The sequence below is a fragment of the Callorhinchus milii genome, unplaced genomic scaffold (assembly GCF_018977255.1).
Source record: "Callorhinchus milii isolate IMCB2004 unplaced genomic scaffold, IMCB_Cmil_1.0 Scaffold3, whole genome shotgun sequence".
NCBI lineage: Eukaryota > Metazoa > Chordata > Chondrichthyes > Chimaeriformes > Callorhinchidae > Callorhinchus > Callorhinchus milii.
Window position 1 is genome coordinate 29,455,078 of NW_024704744.1, and position 24,666 is coordinate 29,479,743.

General features: G+C 39.6%; 2 protein-coding genes across 2 annotated transcripts in view; one reads left to right on the plus strand and one right to left on the minus strand.

The window, feature by feature from the left end:
- Positions 1-4,111: 4,111 nt before the first annotated feature.
- stx7l (syntaxin 7-like) lies at positions 4,112-19,231 on the plus strand. The gene is made up of 9 exons (XM_007899231.2): positions 4,112-4,261; positions 7,857-7,926; positions 11,215-11,305; positions 12,740-12,877; positions 15,055-15,107; positions 15,423-15,504; positions 17,234-17,306; positions 18,114-18,196; positions 18,329-19,231. The coding sequence occupies exons 1-9, from the start codon at positions 4,150-4,152 to the stop codon at positions 18,422-18,424; spliced, it is 798 nt and encodes a 265-aa protein (XP_007897422.1). The 5' UTR covers positions 4,112-4,149; the 3' UTR covers positions 18,425-19,231.
- Positions 19,232-22,526: 3,295 nt separating this feature from the next.
- The window catches only part of moxd1 (monooxygenase, DBH-like 1), a 40,253-nt gene continuing 38,113 nt past the window's right edge, over positions 22,527-24,666 (minus strand). The window contains exons 12-13 of the mRNA XM_007899305.2: positions 24,128-24,296; positions 22,527-23,057 (exon numbers count right to left, since the gene is read on the minus strand). Of these exons, the coding sequence (XP_007897496.2) occupies positions 22,905-23,057; positions 24,128-24,296 (322 nt within the window). The 3' untranslated portion in view covers positions 22,527-22,904. The remainder of the gene's footprint in view (positions 23,058-24,127; positions 24,297-24,666) is intronic.

Below are 24,666 nucleotides of genomic sequence, written 5' to 3' on the forward strand. Positions count from 1 at the left end.
TGGGTTACATTATGCTTTGTTTTAAAAATCCATTTATCATTGAGGGGAAAGTTGTTTCAACCAAAATACATTTTTATATAATTTGGAGATTAATTTCAGACAATTATCTAGTTGCAGTTTCAGCAAGATATTAGAATAATATTCCTCACAGTCTTTACAGTTATTTCTATTAGTTTCCTCACAATTGTGAATATTTAAGACAAGTAGTCTTTTGAGGGGAAGTATAGTTGGCTTATTGGTACTTTTGTTCAAGTGTCGTGAGGTAAACACAAAAGTATGGTATAGAATCTCAGGCATCAGAGCAGCAATGGAAATCCTTTTGGGCTTTCCCTAACATCTATACTCAATTTCCTTTAATTTTAGTGTATATATAGTACAGGAGAAGGCAGGAATCTAGATACAGTATATTGTAGCCTGAAATACCAACAGCCAAATTATGGGAGGGAGCAAATGTCTTTCATGCTTTCCTTGCACAATCTTGCAGGTTTTGAAATAGGGACCAATAATTGATAGTATGAGGTGTAACCTTGGCCCCTATTTTATAATGTTAAGTGTATTGAAAAAATTAGAAATAATAGCAGTTAGATTATTAAAATTCTGTGTAATTGTACAAATAATATTGATTAACGAATCCATCAGAAAAATGTCCTAATGCTACAAGTAGCATTTCTGTACTGCACTAATAACTTGTTTGTTGAGCATTCATTTGTTTCTTTCTACAGTTACTGGTTCCCAATATATGCTAAAATAAGCTTTTAGTAGGGCCAAAGAAAAGGGAAGCGAACTATGATGGATTGTGGTTTAATTTTAACCTTTTTTNACTGAATAGCTTTGCTCTGTTTTCAAAATGGATTATTTTTCTTTTCTGGATATCATATTTGCTAACAAATGTGATGGCAAAGTCGTACGATTTGTGATTTGTCCTGAGCCCAAGAATTTCAGTATTTGAATCTCATCCAAAAAAGTGATAGTCTCTCAGCTGCTGACTCAATTGCCACCATTTAATTTCCAGCCATTCTCAGGCACTCTGTCTGATGGATAACCTTTACTAATTTCCTGAAAACTTGTCGCTCCGAGGGAAAAGGGCTGTGATGAGTTACCCGGCGTGGCAAGTTAGGCAATGTATAATTACATAAATGTGGTTGGGATATTGATAGGTTATGACAAGTTAATCCAGAGTCAAATTATCTGGAGTTTACTGTACAATCATTTAACAGGAATATAAGGTGTTCATTCTTTATAGTGCAAAGTCTCATTGGCTTGATGACCCATTGGACATTCCTGTTTGTAAACTGAGCCTCTAAGACACTGGGTAATGAAATGTATTTTCTTGTGTTGCTTTCTGGCAGCACAGAATCCTGGAGAGAAAGTGAGATCAGTAAACACTTTCTGCACCAACATACCATTTATGAAGTAGCTTTCTGTATTAGGATAGATGCTTTTATTCTGGTGAATGTTATTCTATGACACTTTTTAAAAAAAAATGTTTTCCCTGTCCGAGACAACAATTCTTCAGATAAATTGGTCTTTCTGCTCTTGGCTGTTCGTGAAATATTGCTGTGTGCAAATTGGCTGTTTGCCTGCAGAATACAGTAAATCCTATCAAGCAGTTTGAGACATTGACTCTGAGGGAAGTAAGGGTGGAATTAACAGAGGCTCTGGCCATAATCTTTCAATCCACCTTGGACACTAGTGGTGCCAGAGGACTGGAGGGTTGCAAATGTTACTCTCCTGTACAAAAAAGGGCAGAAAGATAAACCTGGGAACAATAGGCCAGTCAGCCTAACGTCAATAGTGGGGAAACTTATAGAGACTATAATCCGGGACAAAATAAATTATCACTTAGAAAAATAAGGGTTAATAAAGGACAGCTAACATGGATTTGTTGAAGGCAAATCATGTCTAACAAACCTGCTAGAGTTTTTTTTAATGAAGTAACGGAGAGGGTGGATGAAGGTAGTGCAGCTGATGTAGTTTATATGGATTTTCAAAAGGCGTTTGATAAAGTGCCACATAAGAGACTTGTAAGCAAAATATAAGTCCACGGTATCTATGGCAGCATAGATACAGAACTGACTGGGAGACAGAAAGCGGAGAGGCTGGTGAACGGTTGTTTTTCTGATTGGAGGGAAGTGTGCAGTGGTGTCCCCCAGGGGTCATTATTGGGACCACTGATGTTTTTGATCTACATAAATGACCGGGACTTGGGAGTACAATTTCCAAATTTGCAGATGATGCTAAGCTAGGAAAAGTAGTAAACAGTGAGGAGGATAGCAGTAGACTGCAAATGGACATAGACAGACTGGTAAAATGGGCAGACACATGGCAGATGAAGTTTAATGTGGAGAAATGCGAAGTGATGCGTTTTGGGAGGAAGACTGAGGAGAGGCAATATAAGCTGATGGTACAATGGTAAAGGGGGTGAAGGAACACAGAGACCTGGGGATTCATATCAGTAAATCTTTGAAGGTGACAGGACAAGTAGATAAAGCTGTTATACGGGATACTAGGCTTTATAAATAGGGGCATAGAATACAAAAGTCAGGAAGTTATGATAAACCTTTATAAAACACTGGTTAGGCCTCAGCAACAGACTGTGTTCAGTTCTGGGCCCCACACTTTAGGAAAGATATTAAGGCATTGGAGAGGATGCAAAGGAGATTTATCAGAATGGTACCAGGAATGAGGGACTTCAGTTATCAGGAGAGGCTAGAGAGCCAGGATTATTCTCCTTGGAGCAGAGAAGGTTAAGAGGAGACTTTGTAGAAGTTTTCAAAATTATGAGGGGATTCGATAGGGTGAACAAGGAGAAACTTATTTCTACTGGCGGGTCAGTAACCCGAGGACACCAATTTAAAATAGTTATTAAAAGAAACAGGTGAGGAGAAATGTTTTCACACAGCGAGTTGTTCAGATCTGGAATGCATTGCCTGAAAGGGAGGTGGAAGCCGATTCGATCTCTTCTTTTAAGAGCGAAGTAGATAGATATTTGGGGAGGACAAGTTTGCAGGGCTATGGGGAGAAAGCGGGGGAGTGGGTTTGATTTGAATAGCTCTTTTCAAAGAACTGGCACAGACACGATGGGCCAAATGGCCTCCTTCTGGGCTATGTAATTCTATGGTTCTATGATTTGATACAGCGCCTTATCACGTCTTCGAGACATCTCAAAGTGCTCCACAGAATATAAAGTAAATTGACTATTTTGTGAGTGAAATGTGGCAGCCAATTGCGCACAACAGTGTCCCTCAAACAGGATTTGAATGACCAAATTATTTTTATTTTATATTGTTTTGAAGGGATATTACCTACAGAAAGCAATCCGCCAATTGACTAACAACTGGGTTCCTACTTGCTGCTAGGTAAATAGAGTAGTGTGTAGTAAGGAAACTTGCTTAACATTTCACACTGCCCAGGAATCAAACTCAGGTCCTCTCACTTGCGAGGCGACTGCTCTAACCACTAAGCTACAGGACTCCACAAGCTGACAGGACATTAGTGGACTGGGAGTAGAGGCACACTCCTGATAATAATTCCTCAAGAAAAAAACAATGATAATTTGTTCACTCAATCCATGACTGTTTGTGGGACATTACTGTGCGCAATTGGCTGCTGCGTTTCTCCCACAAATATACAGTCAATTCACTTTACAGTATGTTCTGTGAAGCTCTTTGAGACATCTAGAAGATGTGAAAAGCGCTATATCAAATGCAAGGATTATTATTATTTGGGTGTTATCCGCATACACGTGAAAGTTGACCCCATGTCGGTGGATGACATCACACTCTGGGGTCCCCAAGCCTGGTTTTGCCAACTTGTACTTAATACTGTCTTGAATTGGATAAGCAAATTGTATCCCTCTGGAGATTCCAGACACAGGAATTTACAAATTGTAGGTAACATACTTGGAACTCTGGTTTGGACACTTTTAAGCATGACAATGTTTTTTTCCATGTTCAAAGGTGCTGTTTGTATGCAATACTTTGCATACCATTGCCAAGATGATGTTCATTTCTAACTTTGCTGTTTGGAAAACAGAAGATATTGAAATCTTTGTATTTTAACTTTCTCCAGGTTGGCTAAAATCTACAAAAGGTGGTTACCTGAACTTTTGATGGTGGTCAACTCTTCTGTTTGATCTTGCAATTAGCCATGTCTTACGGAAGAATGGAAGATGGTTACACAAGTGGAATGGCAACCTCTCTGGATGCAAACCAACTGTCCCAGACAATAACTGCCAACATCCAGAAGATTGCACAGCAAAGTAAGTTGTGTTACAAGTCCTGTTTTTTTTCTTTTCTTCTAAGTAGCAATTTTTTTATTTTTAATGCAAGGCACTCCATTTTCATAACCTAAGTTTGAAAAAAAGCTACATTTCAGATTTCCATATGTATGCAGATGACACCCAACTCTATCTTTCTGCTTCCACCCTCAACTCCAGGACCACTGCTGTCCTAACAGACTGCCTGTCAGACATCAAGTCCTGGATGAGGGCAAATTTCCTACAGTTGAATGTGAACAAGACTGAGGCACCTCAGGCTCTGGCAGCATCAACCTCCATGGTTGCACATTACAACTCACCAAACCAATTTCATTACATCGAGGCTCGACTATGCAAACTCACTGCTTGTCGGCCTTCCCAACTCCTCTCTCCACAGGCTGCAGATAATCCAGAACTTTGCAGCCCGTGTCATCTCCCGTACCAAACTCCGTGACCCCATCTCCCCCATTCTCGCCCAACTTCATTGGCTCCCTATCCTTCAGAGGATCCAGTACAAGATCCTGGTCCTCACCTACAAAGTCCTCCATGGCCTCGCCCCACCCACCCTACCTCTGTGACCTCCTAACCCCCTACCAACCCGCCCACTCCCTCCACTCAGCCGGCTCCGGTATGCTCCACGTTCCCCGACCCACCCGCCCCACCATTGACGGGAGAGCCTTCAGCCACTCTGTCCCCAACCTCTGGAATTCCATCCCCCAATCACTCTGCCTCGCCCCCTTAGCCTCTTTCAAGTCCCACATTAAAAAAAAACTCCTCTTCGACCATGCCATCGGTCACCCCTCCTGACCCCACTCGGGTCTGAAATGCTGTACTTGGAAGGCAAGGGGGAAAAGCAGGGGCATCGAAAGTACGGTCGAGAAGGAGGGTCTTGATATGGGTCTTGAAGGTGGCAAGGGAGGGGGTGAGGTGGCGCGACTGCGGGATGGAGGTCCAGAGGGTGGGGGCAGAGTGGTGGAAGGTCCGCCTGCCAATAGTGGGGCGAGCGAGGCGGGGGACGTGAAGCAGGCCAGAGCCCGCTGAGCGGAGGGAGCAAACAGGATGGTAAGGGATTAGGAGGTCGCAGAGGTAGGGGGGAGCAAGACTGTGGAGGGCTTTGAAGGTGAGGACCAGGATCTTGAACTGTATCCTCTGTGTGATGGAAAGCCAGTGGAGTTGGGTGAGGATGGGGGTGATAGGATCGCGGAGCCTAGTGCGGGAGAGGACATGAACTGCAGAGTTCTGGATGATCTGCAGCCTGTGGAGGGAGGAGTTGGGGAGGCCGACAAGCAGTGAGTTTGCATAGTCGAGCCTCGATGTAATGAAAGCATGTATGAGGGGTTTGGAGGCCTGTGGTGTGAGACAGTGGCGAAGCTGGGTGACGTTGCGGAGGTGGTAGAAGGAGAGCGGGTCCTGGCGCAGATATGGGATCCTATGGCACTATTTGAAGAGAAGGGAGTTTCTCCCATGTCCTGGCCAATATTGCAACAACTTTCTTTGGATCGGCCTAGCTCGACAGCCACACTTGGTTCACAGAATGATCTGAATGTCATTGGTGCTCCAAGCCTCGAGACAGCTGAGTTGATTGTATCCCTAATATAGTTATTGAATTGGTTTTCAATGAGCTAAATGGGCTTTTTACCAAATGTCTTCATATGCAGATCTAGCTAATTTTTGTAACCAAATTTTACCATAATGTGTCTTGAAGTAAATAACATGCTCTTTGTTGGCCGGGGCATCTGTGGATCCTCTGAAACCTTTTTTGTTGCTGCTTATTTTACTACCTATGGGCTGTTTGTATACAGTAGAACCCTATTATGCAGTATTTGGGTCCATAAAATCCCAACTCTCCGACCTGCATCATCAGATGTGCTGCACTGTGATGCTGCTGATCATCGGACCTTTGATGTCGCTGCACATACGTGCAGAAAGCCAAGTAGCTTCCAAGTGCTAAACATGGTTGGTTTTGGCATCTATTGCCACTGATGCCACTTCGTATAATAATCCTTCCATTTGATATAGTGCTTTATCATGTCTTCGAGACGTCCCAAAGGCTTCACAGAATATGCTGTAAAGTGAATTGATATTTTGTGGGCGAAATGCAGCAGCTAATTGCGCACCCAGTGTCTCACAAACAGTCGTGGATTGAAGTGACCAATTAAAACATTTTTTTAAGGTATTACCCCTAGAAAAAAACAATCCACCAATCGATTAACAACCAGGTTCCTACTTACTGCTAGGTAAACAAAGGTGTGTGGAGTAAGGAAACTTGCCCAACATTTCGCCGTGCCGGGAATTGAACTCAGGTCTCACTTGCGAGGCGAGTGCTGTAACCACTGAGCTACAGGCTATGTGCTCCATATGTGCAGAAAGTGGTAAAGGGACCTTTTTTAAGCGAGCAGGATGTGGACTTCTGGTCCACAGGGCACGTGCCAAAAGCCAACTCGTGGTTCTCGTGTAGTTAAATGGATGCTTATCACTTCAGGTTTGTATTCTCAATTTGAAAATATGACCCCTTAAGTTATACACGAGCACTCTTATTGGTTACCCACCAAATAAAATAAGGCTGCACCAAAAATGTAAATTGCAATTTAGCATCTTGTGCATTTATTACAAACCACTAGAGGGCATCCATGGTATATTTTAAACCAACTTTGAATGGTTTAATTGAATTGAATTTTTATTGCGTCTAAACCAGAACAAAAAGCTTCAGGCTGGTTCCTAGCAGCAGTTAATTTGAAGGATTATTTTTTAATTTGGATAGGATCCTACATTAATAGTGATGCTTGTAAGGTTTAGAAGCAGAGGCTCATTGTAAAGCAGTGGTTGGGATAATAAAATTTAATGAGGCAGAAATAGCTGGTTTCACAGTGCAACATGCATACAGCTGACTAGCTTGATCAAGCGCTCTGAGACTCCATCCGGTGTGAAGGGCGCTATACAAATGCAAGTTGTTGTTCCTAAGGAAGGCTGACATCCGGGTCATTTGGTCACAACGGACATAATTTCCTGTTCACTGTTCGTGCAGACACTGATGACCCAGTGGAAGAGTCAGCCAGGATGTAGGGAACAGGTTGTCTTTGGAACAATGACTGTCCATTGACTATCTTTGGAAGGGGTGGCCTTTGAGCATAAAGTTGCCTAAAGCACGAAAGTCCTCTCGCTTTGTGCGAGAGGTACAGAGCTCCACTTGCGTTTAACACGCAGTGTGCAGGAAATGGAGACAGTGACAACCTGACTTTTTTTGGAATCTCACTTTTTTTTGTGCTTCTGAGGTTTTTGGGGTTTCCCTTATTAGACCCAGACAACTGTATTTCAATGGAGTTGCCTCTAATCATTTTGCCCATAATGTAGCATGAATGTGTGCCATTAACAGCATCTGCATTAAGTAACACCAACTTTTATTTATATAGTAGCCTTCACACTGGACGGTATCTCAAAGCACTTTAAAGTAGTTGAAACCTGATGTATGTATTTACTGTGCATATCTACTAATCAATTTCTGCTTTGCATTTAAAATGCAGCTTAAATATATAATATTTACATTTATGCTTTCCACACCTAAAACTGTATTAAGGACACTATTTTTTCCCCACTTCAGCTGCTGAGATCCAAAGGATTTTAAATCAATTTGGAAAACCTCAGGACAATGCAGAACTCAGACATGAACTGTGAGTATAATGTGTATATGGGATTTTACCTCTTTATATAAAATAGAAAAAGGAAGTGTTAGATTCCACAGTTTTATTAGTTGGTACATTTATTGGTTCCAGAGTAACTGGAAAATGTTGTCATGAATTCTCAGTGGAAAACATTTGGGGGAGGGTTGGTGAGACTTTCCCTTCTTTTCAATGAAGTGAGATTACCGTCACTGCCAATCAAAGCTTGGAAATGGCCTTTTGAAACAATGTTAGTGCCTCTTAATGTACACAGTGGAAATTGGAAAGGTACTCAAAGTAACAGGTTTGCTGGTACCTGATGGCCAGAAAGTGCTTGCAATGTGAACTGCATTTTTGGCAGGTAATCGCATGAATGTCATGCTGATTTGGGCCGCGATCAACTTGCAACTAAGGATTCATTAGTTGATGTGATTTACTGGGATTTCCCTACAGGAAACCGTTTGTTGCAGGTACCACAAATGTGAACATTCCTTTCAGACCTTGTGTCATAAAAGACCAGATTCGTATTTTTAAAACGTTCGATAATTGAGCCTCTTTCCAAGTTTCCTTTATTCAGTCTGTTTTTTCAGAATGTAGACTGAAAGGCGTTTCATAGTTTTTCAGATTGTGGAAGTGTATGTGTCTTTCTTTCAGCAGGTGGCAGTACAACAAATGTCTAATGCTGGGACAAGTTTGAGATTATCCATGTATTTTTGAATTCTGATAATAATAATCCTTGCATTTGATATAGGACCTTATCACATCATCAAGACATCTCAAAGCACTTAACAGGATTTTTTAAAAATAATGCGATCAACTATTGGAAATATTCTTTTATATTTTGCAGTTTAAATATTTGAATTAGCCAATTAATGATTGGATGTATTCCATAACTTGCTAAGCTACTTTCGCCATGCTGCAGCTTTATGATCTTATTCAATGAGGATTTGTCTGGTATGGAGATGGATCTATTTTGTACATTTTTAAAAAAAAAGTGAAGTTGGTTCATGGAGTCTTATAGCTCAGTGGTCAGAGCACTTGCCTCGCAAGCGAGAGACCTGGGTTCTATTCCCCGTTGGGCAAGTTTCCTTGATCTACTCGCCTGTTTAACTTGCAGTAAGTAGGAACTGGTTGTTAGTCGCTCTTTCTGGGGATAATAATCCTTAAAAAAATAATAATTTAGTCAATCAATCCATGACTATTTGTGGGACGCTGCTGGGCACAATTGGCTGCCACATTTCACCTACAATTATACAGTCAATTCACTTTACAGTATATTCTGTGAAGCACTTTGAGAAGTTTAGAAGATGTGAAAAAGTACTATATCAAATGCAAGGATTATTATGTTTTGTTTCATATAATGTCACTTTTACTGATTTGGAATTGCTACCACAGCTGAAGTTTAACAGTCAGTAAACCAAGCTCATTGCCTATGAAATTTCTTAAATCAAAGTCCATGTCACATGAAGTAAATTCTGGTATTGTCCAAATAAGTCCTCATTTTGCTCTATCCGTAGTTATTGATGGTCTTCTCTTTATATTTGTTCTGATGTATGTAAACACTAGCTTGTGGTGCTAATGCCACATTTGCTGATTATAAAATTTGGGAGCTAAAAATATAACTGAACATTGTTTAGCTTTTCTCTTTTGCATAGTCGCATTGACTTGTATCCAGTAATGTGCTTGGGCTACCTTTAAGTATATATCATAAATTCTTGGTAGAGTGAGAAAACGTAGTCTTCTTGAGATAGAATTGAAGAGCTTTGCCTGATAGGATCTTAGTAGTCTTTTTGGTGGTTGACTATCCTATCTAGCTCATCAATGACATCCAGGAGCAATTACGTTATCTGAATGCTATAGACCGACACACAAAGGATACAGAGATTCTTAAATGTACGAAAAGCTTATTGATTGCAATTATTGGAGATATGTCTGTTTGTTTACTCCCATCACTAACCTGGAGAGGGGCGAGAAAAGAACCTGAAGACATGACCTTCAAAGAGTCATGCCGCATGAGTTTAACTAGTAAAGAAGATGGACTTCTTTTACACAGATAGTTGAAATTTTTTATTTTTGAGCCAAGTAAACAAGGAACTGAGTGATAATCAATGCACACTAACCTGAGAAATTTACTGAGTGATCCTGGAGTGAGGTGTGGCTTTCCTTGCTAGTCTTCCTTACTCAGCAATTAGTTTTGGTCAATTGGTGATCAAGACTGTTTTCAGTACCAAGCATTCAAATGCTATTTTGCGAAAATGTTGCTGATACATTCTCTTGCAAAAAAGGTAATTGAGCCTATGCCATACAATACAGCAACTTGCCGTTCACATCTCATGCCTTAGAATGCTTTACAAAGTTAGTGTCAGACTCCAAGGGTGGTGGGTGGTAGTTATAGGCATGGATGAAGGGTAGGTTTTTAGGTGCATTTAACAACCAATAGAGGGGATGAGATGGAGGGGTTAGAAAAATTAACTTCAAGGTTAGGGAAGTAGTAGCTAGGGCTCCACCACCAATGGTGGCGTAGAGAGGGTGGGTAATGTGCAGCAGTCCTGATTTAGCTGAGGGGAAGGGGGCAAGTAGAGCTGTGAGGTAAGAGAAGATTGCAGAGATAAGAGAGGTGCTAGGTAGGCCCTGAAAGGATTTATAGGTGAAGATGAAGATTTTAAGTTGATTTATTTGAAGACAGCGAGCCAGTCTAGCCTGGTGGACTGGGATGATGGTGTGAATTTGGTGCAGGTGAGAATGGGTGGCAGCATTTTGGATTAGCTTATGCTTGTGAAACTAGGGAGATTAGTAATAATAATAATAATAATAATAATCCTTGCATTTGATATAGCGCTTTTCACGTCGGGAGGACGTCCCAAAGCGCTTCACAGAATAGACTGTAAAGTGAATTGACTGTATATTTGTGGGCGAACGCGGCAGCCAATTGCGCACAGCAATGTCCCACAAACAGTCGTAGATTGAAAATGACCAATTTTATTATTGTTTTTGGTTTTGGAGGGATTATTATTAGGCGTGTGGAGTAAGGAAACTTGCCCAAGGTTTCGCCCTGCCTGGAATTGAACTCAGGTCTCTCACTTGCAAAGCGAGTGCTCTAACCACTGAGCTACAGGACTCCACTAGTAAGGAGAATGTTTGAAACATCAAGGCAGGAAGTAACAAAAGTGTGAATGAGGTTTTGGTGGCATTTGGTGTGAGATGGTGGTCTAGTAGTTTTCTACAGAAAACTGGTATTTCCTTGTTCTACACCATTTATACTTTGGGGATTAATTGTTGAATATTTGCCTCCAATCCTAGCCAACAGAAGCAGCAGTTAGTCAGTCAACTTGCCAAAGAAACTGAGAAGTACGTCAAGGAATTTGGATCATTACCAGCATCAGGTGAACAGGTAATGTTTTTTTTCTTTATAGCAGTTTGTATTTTAAAAGTACATGTGCATTTGAATTTATAGTTCTGTCAATACCTAACAATCAAGTCCATCTCTTAACCTTTAGATTTCAATTGAATATTTGAAGACTTTTCTATCTTACAGTAACTGGAGGAATAGGAAACTGCTTGTTCTCTCAAATCTGTAAAATCAACAAATTAGAGTATATGTAGCATGGTTTCAATATCTGGTGTTCAGTTCCAAATATTCAATTTAAAAATACAAGTGCAATATTTCAACTATTCTCTAATCTATTCAATTTAAAAATTGATATTGAATTAAGATGGTATATTGCAGGTTTTAATATACGGCGTGTGTGATAATTGTGTTTAAGGCAACCATCAGAATAACTTTGTCCAATTTAGTTTTACAAGATTTGAAGTGCACATTTCAGCTTTATTCACAAAGATTGTAATTTGTAACTATCAATATGTTAACTTAATTGCATTTAAAGCACTCTTCACACAGGATAGGGTCTTGGAACTCTCTAGTGGTGGGCTTGGACGCTGAGCAAGTGGGGAGGGGGAGATGACTATAGGTGAGATCGAAAGGGGTACATCTCAACAACAACGACTTGCACTTATATAGCGCCCTCCAGGCAGGATAGCATCTCAGAGCAATTAACAGTCGCAGAGCCTGATTCCAAGCCTGGGATGGAGGTGGCCGTAAGCACGATCGAAGAGGAAGGTTTTCAGGTGGCACTTTTTAAATAAAAAGGGGAGAGAGGAGGCAAGGCGGAGTAATTGAGGGTGGGGTATTCCAGAGTTTCGGGCTGTAGTGGCTGAAAGCGCGACCTCCGATGGTGGGGTGAGGGATGATCAGGAGGCCGGTGCTAGTCGAGGGGAGGAGGTGGGTGGTGGATTGGGGAGTGAGGAGGTCGGAGAGGGTGGGAGGTGCCAGAGAATGAAGGGAGGTAAGAGAGGATGGGAGACAGAGGAAATGAGGCAGGGAATTTGGGGGCATAGTGGCCTGAAGACCTCGTCACCAATAGTAATGTTCAGGGGTCAAGGAGGTGCATCATAAGAGGCTCTTGTATTCTACTCCTAACATCAAAGATTGGTGGATGTGGTATGTTTGAATGGTATGTTCCACTGGAATGGATACAATCAACCTTTTATGGTGTTTTTGGGTGCCTTCCATCAGAACAGAGAGATACTCATCAGGACCGATCTGCACAATATGGCCAGAGAATTTTATGTTGGGTACTGATCTTTTTGATTATAAAACATTTTTACTAGATAATCTTGTGTGTGTGTGTATATATATATATATTATATATAAAGTATTTGAAAGAACCTTGTAGTTGCGATTTCTATTCTAAAGCCACTTTTGGTGATTTTTAAATGTCCCTGATCTTGTACTACACATTTTTTGTCTGTTTGTTTGTTGTTTTAGCGACAGAGAAAGATACAAAAAGATCGCCTAGTTGGGGAATTTACTGCAGCACTGACCAATTTCCAAAGAATTCAAAGAGAAGCTGCTGAAAAGGAAAAAGAATTTGTAGCCAGAGTGCGTGCTGCTTCACGTCTGTCTGTAAGTATTCACTGCTCAGATGAGATATCGCCTTTTTCATGTATAGCCCTACTTTGGATTTTGGCTTGCCCAGTCTCTCCTGAAAACCTGTATAATACCACGTCTTAATGTCTTCATAGTCTTAACCCCTAGCAGTCCCAACTCACTACTCTACTGAAGTCTCTCCTGTAAACTCTTAATATATTTTGTATATCAGATTCAAACTTGCCTTAATGGAAGAAAATAGAGCTACCCTAACCCATGGGCAGGAAACATGGATTTCTTCTGTCCATACCTGCTAACTCTGCCAAGTTTCGACTGTTTTTCAGTTAATGGTTCTAGTGAAACAGGGTTTTGAAGATGATAATAATCTTTGCATTTGATATAGCGCTTTATCACATCTTTGAGACATCTCAAAGTGCTTCACAGGATACACTGAAGTGAATTGACTGTATTTTGTGGGCCTGTTTATATATTTTAAGATATATACATATTTTAAAATGTATTTGAAGTTGGCCTGTTTACATAACGTATCCAGAGTGAAAAGTGGTTACTCATTCCTTGTGTGGCTGGGTGTGGGCCACGGTTCAGGATCTGAAGAAACAACCACAGCAGTGTGAAGACAATGTTTTAATTGCTTTGCTGCTTGGTTCCTCAGTGACATCAATGTTAATGTATTGTGACAACCAATCCACTGACTGCCTCTGAATCATTTAGATAATGAGTCTTCTCACCTGCAATTAAGGTGAATACAACTTTCTGTTAAATGCTCTATTCTCATATGCGCTAAAGACTGTTTTGACAAAGGAACAGCCAGAGTAGAAAACATTAATAATTTCCCAAAGGTGCATTTTAGCCCTGTTTACGATAGTAAATTTTAGTCAGTGTTGTACAATTACCTCTTCTCTGTGCTATACTTGGAAGACTGCACTTTTTAGAAAAAAAATCAGGCAAGCCAAAATATTTGCATCATTCCACGGAGATCTTCGTAGCAAAAAAAGGTGAAATAAAATCGTAGAATCGGTTATCCAAGTTAATACTGTTGTTCAGTTATGTACTCCCTTTCAGCCAGAAGTAGACTACTGGCCATCTAGCACCACACCATCCAAAGCTTCCTGTTCAATCCCTTTTAGTTTAAAATCCTGTCATTTGTTCCACCACCTGTACCTGTTTTATTCCACATGCCTATCACCCTTTAATTTGTTATTCTTTTGACTGAAGTGGTTTAAGATTTCAGTAGCTGGAGAATTTATTTCAATTACTTTGAATTTTTAACTCTGTAGTCACATTGGCTTTGCTTCACTTTTGAGTTCTCAAGAGAGATCCTGCCAGTTTACTAAATTTCACTTGTTTTGCCCACAAAATTCGCAGTCAATCCAATATACAATATATATTTAAGTGATATGTATAAGGCTCTATGCAATTTAACTCCTGTATTCAAGTGTTGTCAGTGACGGAATATTTCTAGTCACATGACCTTGAAATCAGGAACAACAATCAGTTCAGCAGCATTTCTTGGGTCAAAAATGTTGGATTTACTTTAGACTTCTTGCCCAAGCTTTCATTGCTAAGGAGTTCATAATTTAATATGATGGTTGTTAATAACTGTACTCCTTAGGATAGGTGAAATGATTCCATGTGGTAAGAACTGGAATCTGTGGAGGAAAGGTTGCTGTTCATAGTTTAGTATATTTGTATTATAAAATACGAGCCGCTAAACCAAACCTGTTTTTCCCATTCATCATGCACTTTTTTCCTGAGCCATTTATTTTTGTACCTATTTTTGCTTGATATGACTTTTTAAATGCATGTAAATGCTATAATGTAGAAAATATGCTCATATTTTTCAATTCTGTTATTGTAAGTTATTTTGACTAACTACCAGATTAGTATTGCATGTCGCAATCTTATTCAAGGCCACTTCTATGACCTTGAATGAGATTGTGCCCAAAAAATAATGATTTGGTCACTCAGTCCATGACTTTTTTGAGACACTGCTATGCGCAATTGGCTGCCGCGTTTCACCCACAAAATATATAGTCAATCACTTTACAGTATATTCTGCGAAGCGCTTTGAGACGTCTCGAAGACGTGATAAGGCTCTATATCAAATACAAGTATTATTAAATATTTTAAGATAATTTTGTATTTGAAGAAGACAAGGCGGAATACTTAAACGACTTCTATTCCTCTCCCAGACAGGTTTGCCTGATATTACTCAGAAAGAGGGAAAGCTTGTATTTCTTGATAGGTAAGCTTTGCTTCACAATTCTTTTTAATGAAATGTAACCATATCTTTCTTTTGTAAAAACCATACAAAGTTTCCAGTGGATCATTTCTAAGATGCTTGTGGTTACAATTGAGAATATTTCCTTTATCTACTGAAGAAGAAAAATACATAAATTGGTATGGAGTTGTCAAAACACTTCGTTACTTCAGTTTCACGTAATTGCTTTTATAGAATTTGATTTAGATATTTAACATATTTGCCATTCACCAAAATGGTTTTGTTTATATATTTAAAAGTACAAAACAATTGTAAGATTAATAGCTGTTTTTTATACAGTCAGGATCAGGTGGAAGATGGAATTACAGAAGAAGATCTGGAGCTCATCAAAGAAAGAGAATCTTCTATTAGGCAGCTGGAGGTATATCATCTTTACACAAATACATCAGGCAGACCCCGTTTTGACTTTTTCTTAAACATTTTTTTGGTCAATTGGTTTTGACACATGCAGCAACCAACAGCATGCTGAAGGCTATCCAAACTCTAATAAAATTACATTTGTATTGCGCCTTTCACATTGGGAGGACATCCCAAGGCGCTGGACAATCAGTGTTTCGGACCCGAGCTGGGGTTTGGAATTGGGGAGGGTGGAGGGCGGGGGAGAAGCAGGTTGATCAAAAGTACGGTGAAGGGGAGGGTCTTGAAATGGGTCTTGAAGAAGACGCAGGAGGGGTGAGGTGGAGGCACTGCAGGATGGAGTTACAGAGGGTAGAGGCAGAATGGCAGAAGGCCGGTCAACAGTGGGGCGGGGGACGTGAAGCAGGCCGGAGCCTGCTGAGTGGAGGGAGCGGGCAGGATGGGTTACGAGGTCATGGAGGTAGTGGGGAGCGAGGCTATGGAGAGCTTTGAAGGTGAGGACCAGGATCTTGAACTCTATCCTCTGAGTGACGGGAAGCCAGTGGAGTCAGGCAAGGATGGGGTGATAGGGTTACAGAGCCTGGTGAGGGAGAGACATGGGCTGCAGATTTCTCGATGATCTGTAGACTATGGACGGAGGAATTGGAGAGGCTGATAAGCAAGGAGTTTGCATAGTCAAGCCTCGATGTTATGAATGCATGTATGCATTCATAAGCTGAGAGTTCCACCTTCATGCCATCTATGCATTGGAAGATCCCTATCGCTGGATTGGACTTTCTCAACTTGGAGAGACTTGCTTTGTGTAATTCTGGAAAGTGTTAGGTGCAGGTTAGTGAGGCCAATGCTTGGGGACCGCAGAGTGCACTTGGGATTACTACTGGAATTTAATCAACTAAAATCCATATGTTGCCATTGAGAGCACTATTTGGAAAGCTTTCTGCTGCTTGTCCAGCTAGGACCTCCCTACCAGTTAGAACCTTGACTTGCAGGGTTAACAGGAGCCTAGTGGGAAGAATCCATGCCCTCGATGACTGGTCTACTTTAAGTTCTACCGATGACCCAGGCTGTCAACAAAGCCTTAGAGTATTGTGGACCTGCCTGGCTCAGGAACTGGACAACTAAAACCGCTTCAGAGCTGACTCGTTGCTGTCATACTGTTGTCCAGCATCTAACCCTTGAGCCAGCAAGGAATAGGAGAGGTTTCATATGCCTTTCAAAATCTGCACGTCTACAAAGTAAGTAACTGATCAGTTCTTACTTGAAGTGGTTTTACATAGGGTAGTAATTCCTTCAAATCCTTTACTATATAGCATTTGGGCCCTCTTTGTGGCTATCAGTTGTTCATTTCTCAATAAGGTAGTTGGGAGCACTCTTCAAGAACATGACTTGAGGTGGTTGTCACCTTTTCTTATAAGATTGAAGAGAGTGAGCTCATACAGCTTGTTGATCCAGCTTTCCTATCAACCTTCATGGGAATGTATCTGAAAGCTTCTTCAATCCATTTACCCAACATATTACTTAAGTCTGACTTCAGAATAAAAAAAAATCATGACATTTCCTTGAATATTGACATTAAATAAGAATTGGTGTTTATTTTCTTGCATGTTGTACTTAGCAGTTGACATACTGTTTGGCCGTATTGGAATTTTAGCTGATGCCCTCAAACTCAGGCTTCCTGAGGAACAGAAGCCTATTATGTGGGCTTGGCTTAACATTACTTTTGTTCATTTCAGTCTGATATTCTCGATATTAATGAAATATTTAAAGACTTGGGAATGATGATTCATGAACAAGGAGATCTGGTTGGTAAGCATCATGCTTTTAACTTTTGTGTTGTCTTGTATGACTTGTTGTTTTCAAATGTTGGATGAATTAGTAACTTGGTTTTCTCCAGATTTGTTAATTGCCATTAATACAGTATAACAGTGTTGAGGATGTTCTGTTTCCCAGACTCCCCAGCTCCTCTCTACACAAACTGCAGTTCATGTCCTCTCCCACAACAGGTTCTACAACCTCTTCACCCCCTTTCTTACTACCTCTACTTGTTCCTCATCCCCCAATGGATTAAATTATTTGATTGTGAGTAGAAATTAACTATCTAATGTAATAGGACCAACTGGATTCAGCTCTATTTTCATTTCTGAAATTGTGGATTCTTTTGATATTCTCACAGAAAGGTAAATATTGTAGGTAGAAATGCAGGAGATATAACTATTATATTAATGGGACCAAACTTGGCCTGTGAGAGTCTGACCCCAAAAAGCTCAGAGAGCATAAAATACCCAGTTAATCAATTTTCATGGTGGTTTCATGGCAGCTCCAATTTAGCTCTATTTGAAACATCCATTCTGCTCAAAGATGCAGATCTGGCTCCTCCCTGAACAGTCACTGAGGAACCTGGTGCAGGGTATTTCTGTGCTTCTCAGTCTTCTGGAGGCACCAATTCTTGTATTGGCAGCTCATCTGGTACCTGCCTCCTATTGTTTTTTTTTCTAAGCCTGGAACATGTTGGTAGGCTTGAACGCTTGGTTCAGAATTACACATCGCAGTATATTCTGAATAGTGTGACATCCTTGATTTCCTTGTAACACAAATGTCTGTATATTTATCTAGATAGTATAGAGGCTAATGTGGAAACTGCTGAGGTGCATGTTCAACAAGCAAATCAACAGCTGAGCAGGGCAGCAGATTATCAGGTAAAGCATTGATAGAGCATTAAAAACTATGAATAGTTTTCTCAGGACTGGCTGTGGATAGACATAATATTTTCACATTTTATTGCCATACTCAAAAATGTTTGTCTCCAATAACTGACTTGTTTTTCACAGCGCAAATCTCGTAAGAAGATATGCATCTTGATTGCAATACTGGCCGTCTTAGCTGTGGTACTGGGAGTGATTATCTGGGCAGCAGTTTCAAAATGAATTCCCAAGGATTTAGCCTAGACATTGCACTCGATCGACGACTGATAACATTAAATGGCAAAATACTAAGAATGGAAAATCTACTGAAACCTATTAATCCAAACAAGTTATTTAGGAAATTATTCCAAGAGTGCTTTGCTGTAACAAAGAATCTGTATGTTGTATTTATAATTAACTTACTATGTTTAGCAAATTAGAAAAATAAGTGCCACTGTTTTAATTGCTCAAATGTTGACTCATCATTTTCAGGATAAAATGTCTTTAAATTTTTATGTGCCAGGTTATCTCTGGGTTGTGTAAGCATAGCCTTTTTTGTTTACTTCAACCGGATTTCCACACTCGGTTAGTTATACATGTGTGGATCTGTGCTGAAGTGGAAATTCAGTTTTGCACTAAAGATGCCACATTAACCTTTTCTAATTTTCTCAACTGATAACTTGGATTTCACACCCACCCATAGTAGTCACTCATAATAACAATATATTTGGTCACTTCATGGAAAAAGTAATGATACACCTTTAGAATTCTTATTGATTTTTACTGTGATTTTTCTTTTGAGGGGGGGTCTTTGCAACATTGCACTGTATAGAGCCACTCTTTGTTTATACCAGGTTCATCCTTTATATATTGTCTTAATGAGCAAGACAAGGATTATATTTGTATTCGAAGGGATAGGGTTGAATGAGTGTTTTAATACAATTTGTGCCATTTTGTGAATGCTTGCATAGTTTTCTTTCAAATCTGGATTTGAATTAGATATAAGAAAATGTAAATATGCTACTTAATAAAAAAAGGACAAGATTGTTATATTGTGATGTGAAGTGAATTGTTACTTAGTCAGACAAGTGTCTAACTGTAGAAACCCATCTACATGCTTGAGTGTTGAACAGAATTCCACATATCTGTACCATCAACACATGGAAATTTCCATGTATAAAATGAAAAGTGCACTCTCTCCCTGGAGGGAGGTCCCATACTTACCTAATTCTAGATTGTATTAGGTGCACATTAGTGAGAACCAATACTTGGGCCTTCCCAGAGTGTGTATAGGGGTACGACTAGTCTAACCAGTTAAAACTGCCTAACTTGCCATTGTGATTAATATTTGACAAACTTCCCATTGCTTTTCCATCTTGTATCCATCTAGTACCCTACCAGTTTGGGATTTCAGGTTTAACGAGAGGCGAGTGGAAAGAATCCATCTCCTCCAAGTCCTGCCAATGACGCTGGCTGGCCTGTCATTTCTGGTTGCCATGATATCAGAGCTGCCCAGGTCTTAGAACCAGAGGAGAGCAATGAAAATAATCCTCATAATGTCCCTGGTGTTTCAGAAGGGATTGCATTGAGATGCATAATTTTAAATGTGTTTGAAAAAATAAACCCAGCATAATTATTTAGGATGCACCAACACAGTGGAACAGGACATGGGATTAAAGTTGCAAATGGCAATTTCAGGACACCGGGAAGTATTTCTTTACCCAGAAGAAACTTGATGATGAACAGGTTGCTAGGCCACAACTATTTACAAAAAAGAATAGTTGGATGCCGTGATGGCAAGATAGTAATTGGGTCTTCTAGAACAATTGGATCAGATGGGCTGAAGAGTCTTCAAGTTAACCAAGCTCTGGTATTTTGACCCAGGAGTACAAATTGAGCTTTGCATGAGTTTCAGAGATTTATTTGGAATATTTTTTCAAAGAAAATTGTGCAGTACAATAAATGGTCTATCACTAACTATATAGACCAGTATAATTTTTAATGAAATGTTTACATTTAAAAGATCCCATGCAATTGCTCTTGCTTTGCAAACCCAAACTACTTTTGTCATGTGGTGCAGACAACTGACTGGTTTACTTGGCATCCCAAGGTAGACTATTTGTTTTATGAAAAGATTGTTGCTGCATCTAATTCAAAATGATTGCCTTTTAGCAAACTCTCAAAGGTCGAATACTGTTTTAAAAAAAATACTCCACAGAGTCTAAAGTATGAAGTCTCTTTGCTATAGGTGTTATGTTTTGGGCTTTTAACCTTAATAATTCCCTAGTGTTATGCTACTTCATGGCTTTAATATTTTCCATCCTTGCCTTGCATCAGCAGGTTACTTTGCACAAACTATTCCCAGATGTTGAATGAGCCAAGTAGAAGATTTGTGCTTTTGAAAGCTTTACATTTACACTGGTAACTCTGTAGCTAGGATAATTTCCATAGTTCAACAACTTGCATTTATATAATACCCTTCATGGGGAAGCGTCACAGAGCGCATAAAAGAAGCGGAGCCTGATGCTGAGCGGGTAATGGAGGAGTTGACCTCCTGATGGAGGAGCTTGGTCAAAAAGGAAGATCTTCAGGCGGGATCTGAAAAAGGGGAAGGAAGGTTGAGGGAGAGAGTTTCAAAGTTTTGGGGGGTAGTGACTGAAGGCACCGCGCCCGATGGTGAAGAGGACAAAGGACAAGTAAGAGGCCAAAGCCAGCCGAATTAAGGTGGCAAATTGCAGCTATATTTGGAGTCCTGTAGCTCAGTGGTCGGAGTGCACGCCTCGCAAGCGAGACACTTGGGTTCAATTCCAGGCAGGGCGAAACCTTAGGCAAGTTTCCTTACTCCACACGCCTAATAATCCTCCGAAAAACAAAAAACAATAATAAATTGGTCACTTCAACCCACAACTGCTGTGCGCAATTGGCTGCCGTGTTTCGCCCACAAAATATACAGTCAATTCAGTTTACAGTATATTCTGTGAAGCGCTTTGAGACATCGAGAAGATGTGAAAAGCGCTATATCAAATGCAAGGATTATTATATAATAAAGTGAATCCCCTTCACTCATTCCAATTTGTTTGCAATGAAATTAGACCACCTGATTTTACACGAGCACAAATTACACATGAATCTTTATGAGTACTTATGTTTTTTTAATTAACTATGAAGTGTAGATAATTTGATATTCCAAATGATGTGCTGGTTAGGTGGTAGCTAGGTACATTGTAGTTGGATATGATGGACAGCTTTCTCTATTGCAAAACTGTTTGCAAACTAGTGCTGGTTGTGTACTGGAGATGGGTAAAGTAATTTCCTTTGTAAAGTAAATAAATGTTTTAAAAAAATAGTTAACCTTGAGGACAAAACTAAGTGAGTAAATTAAATGCATCTTTCCTCAAAGCTTTTAAAAAAAAATAGAGCAGAGGTAATGTTCAGACATCAACTGAATTCTCCATATTTTTTATATATATTTGTGTATTGCAAATCAATGTATCACATCAATTGTTTCTTCCCAGAGGATACCAATGCTCTGAAATTCTTTGTCTACATACTATGCATTAACCATTCATGATTTCAGTGGAGATTTTGCAATGGTACTTGCCTGTGATTCATCAGCATAATTCCTTACGTTCACTACTTTAAAACCATGCACTGAAGCTTGTGCAATGGCAACAGTCGGGTACGAATAATTAGTTGCAGAGGCCGATGACAATTACATGCATCCAGTGTGCTGGAGATTGACTGGCATTAATGTTTGATGATGCTATTGAACCAGAGGTTACAAACTGGCATTCAAAAATTATGGTGATATTTGCCACAGGAGGGTGCTACAGGAGGTGAGTTCCTTATCTGTAATTCTCTTTCTGTTACTTCTGTTATATCTAAGATGCTACACTGCATCTATTATGATTTCTAAAGGGTCCGATAGCTATTAAATTGTCAACTAATGTGTGTTGGAGAAACCAGTTTCATGTTCCATTGGATTCCTTTATCTTCAGAGTTTTCACTATAAACTCAAATGAATATTTCATCTTATAAATGTGACATGGAAAAAGATTTCTTCATTTGTGGGATTCACATTCAAGGGATTTCACAATGGCAAAGTCTCATTATTCAGGCTTCAGAATAAAAAAACTGAACCTCAGTACTGCAGACATCACACACTGAGATATGAAACCTTTTGATGAGTTGCTCTAAAAGTTAATTTGTACAGTACATCGTTGTTCTATATTATTTAATTATCTTGAGTCAGAATTGGCTCTAAATAAAAGTAGTATTTTACTACACAATATTCCGGTCTGAGCTATGTCTGATGAAAAACCTAGTGGTAGACAAGAAGTACATACACGTCATGAAACAAGTTTATTGTTTGCTTGTATTGGATCTGTCTGAAGTCGAACACAGATGTGCAACATAGGAATATAGGGTTTAGAAGTATGACATTCAGTGAATTACTGGTGATCAATTTACGTTGTTGTCAATTTCCAATTGAACAGTCCGCTTGTTGAAAACGCCATGTGTATTATTAAAAAAGCAACATCCTGGGAGATCAACAAGCAGTAAAATATTTGTGAAAAATTTCATCTTTCAATAATTATTTGCAATAAAAATTATCCTGCAAAGATGAAAGCGATTTGACAACACAATTTCATTTCTCAGCATAAAAAGTAAAAAAANGTTTAAATATAAAAATGCACAGTATGTTTATGTTTATACATGTTGATCACTTTCTTGTATTAACAACAGTACATATAAGGAGTAACAAAAGGATAATAAGTTTATCTGGGCAGTGCTGTATTGTCTGACAGGTAATTGGCTCTGGTTTGGGTTCCCAAGGTACTAGTGAATCTGGTGGTAACATTGGTATGCCATGCACCTATTAAAAGAAGAGAATTGTTTTATTTTCCACATCAGATTTCCAACTTTCTCCTACAATACAAATTTACATTTATGTTACTCCCTTTACATCAGGAGGACCTCTTAAGGTGCTGGACATTCCAGGGTTTGCACCCTTCTATAAAAATTACTATAGGAGAAATAGGATACATGTCTATGAACATTGGTTCTTTGGTTCGGCTGTTGGTCAACTCTGAACGCTATCCCACAATCCCTGCACCTCGCCCCTTCCCTTGCCTCATTCAAGACCCATCTCAAGACCCTTCTCTTCGACCATGCTTTTGATCACCCTCCCCGATCCCGACCCCCAGCTCGGATCTGAAACACTTGACTGTCTAGCACCTTGGGACGTCCTCCCGACATGAAAGGAGCTATACAAATGTAATTTTGTTGTCATTGTCAAGGACAACCTGCTTCTAGTGACAACTGACAATTGTGAAACCCAGCCGGTGTTCAGAGTAGCAGTTTGGGAATGGATGCTCCACCACGACAGTTAGGGCTAAGGGTAATGGAGGAATGTATACCCTAGTTTGGAGAAAGGATGGGAACAGAGCCTGAATAAGCAGGAATACAATTTATGGCAGGCTGCAAAGTTTTGCCATGAGGGTAGTAATCAATGTGTGATCCAAACTGAATCTGCATGCTTCCGCTGATATGAGATTATTATTATGAAGGATCACATTTGAACTTGGGATCAACAAATATAATAATACTGATAATCCTTGGATTGGATTTTATATAGCTCCTTATCATGCCTTTGCGACGTCTCAAAGCGCTTCACAGAATATACTGCAAAGTGAATTGACTGTATATTTTGAGGGCTAAATGTTGAGATGGAGTTTCCTACCCAAGCCCCCATTAGAATATTTTTATTACTAGATATGTACATTTGCTCTAGAATTAAAGCCTTGAAATTATTATGTTTCTGAGTATTGATTTGTTGTCTTCATTTAAAATAAAGTGAATAAAAAGCACAGAAGAGAACACTCAACCCAAGTTCAGGTACAGAGCACCAATAATATAGCCCTCAAAAAGTTAAAGTATACTGACCAGCCATTCTCCTGGGTTGTGTTTAGCACATCTAACGTTCATCTCAATCTTATGTACAAGATCATTAAATTCTTTTCCTTTCTTCCTGGACCATCGAAATTTATCCATTGCTTCAGTGAAGAAAAGGTTCTTGTATTTTTTAGGGCTTTTGATGATAAAGGGCCATGTCCTAAATGCAAAAATGGAAATGTATCAGAATGTAACTTATGGTGCAAGATGAATATCAGTGTCACCTTATTACAGTATTTATGTTAATATTTTACAAATTGTTAAACTATAGGACAATTGTATATGAGGTGTACACTCCAAAATATGGATGTGCTAACCACATTGTATCCCTGTTTATTCAGGAAGGTAGCAGTTATGTCAGACATGTTGAAATTGCTTGAAACCAGTCATCTATTTAGGGGAGAGGCTAAAAAAAAAATCCCACCTACTTTTCCAAAAGTGTTGAGATTCTGTCATGGTTGCCAATAGAAATTCTGTTTTATTTTGTTTCTACTTGCTGTTGTGATAGAATTCCACCCTTTGAGATTGGG

Coding starts and splice junctions, on each gene's coding strand:
- stx7l (XM_007899231.2), top strand. CDS start 4,150: ATGTCTTACGGAAGAATGGAAGATGGTTACACAAGTGGAATGGCAACC. Junction 15,505..17,233: donor CTTCTATTAGGCAGCTGGAG/GTATATCATCTT, acceptor TGTTCATTTCAG/TCTGATATTCTCGATATTAA. Junction 17,307..18,113: donor TGAACAAGGAGATCTGGTTG/GTAAGCATCATG, acceptor ATATTTATCTAG/ATAGTATAGAGGCTAATGTG.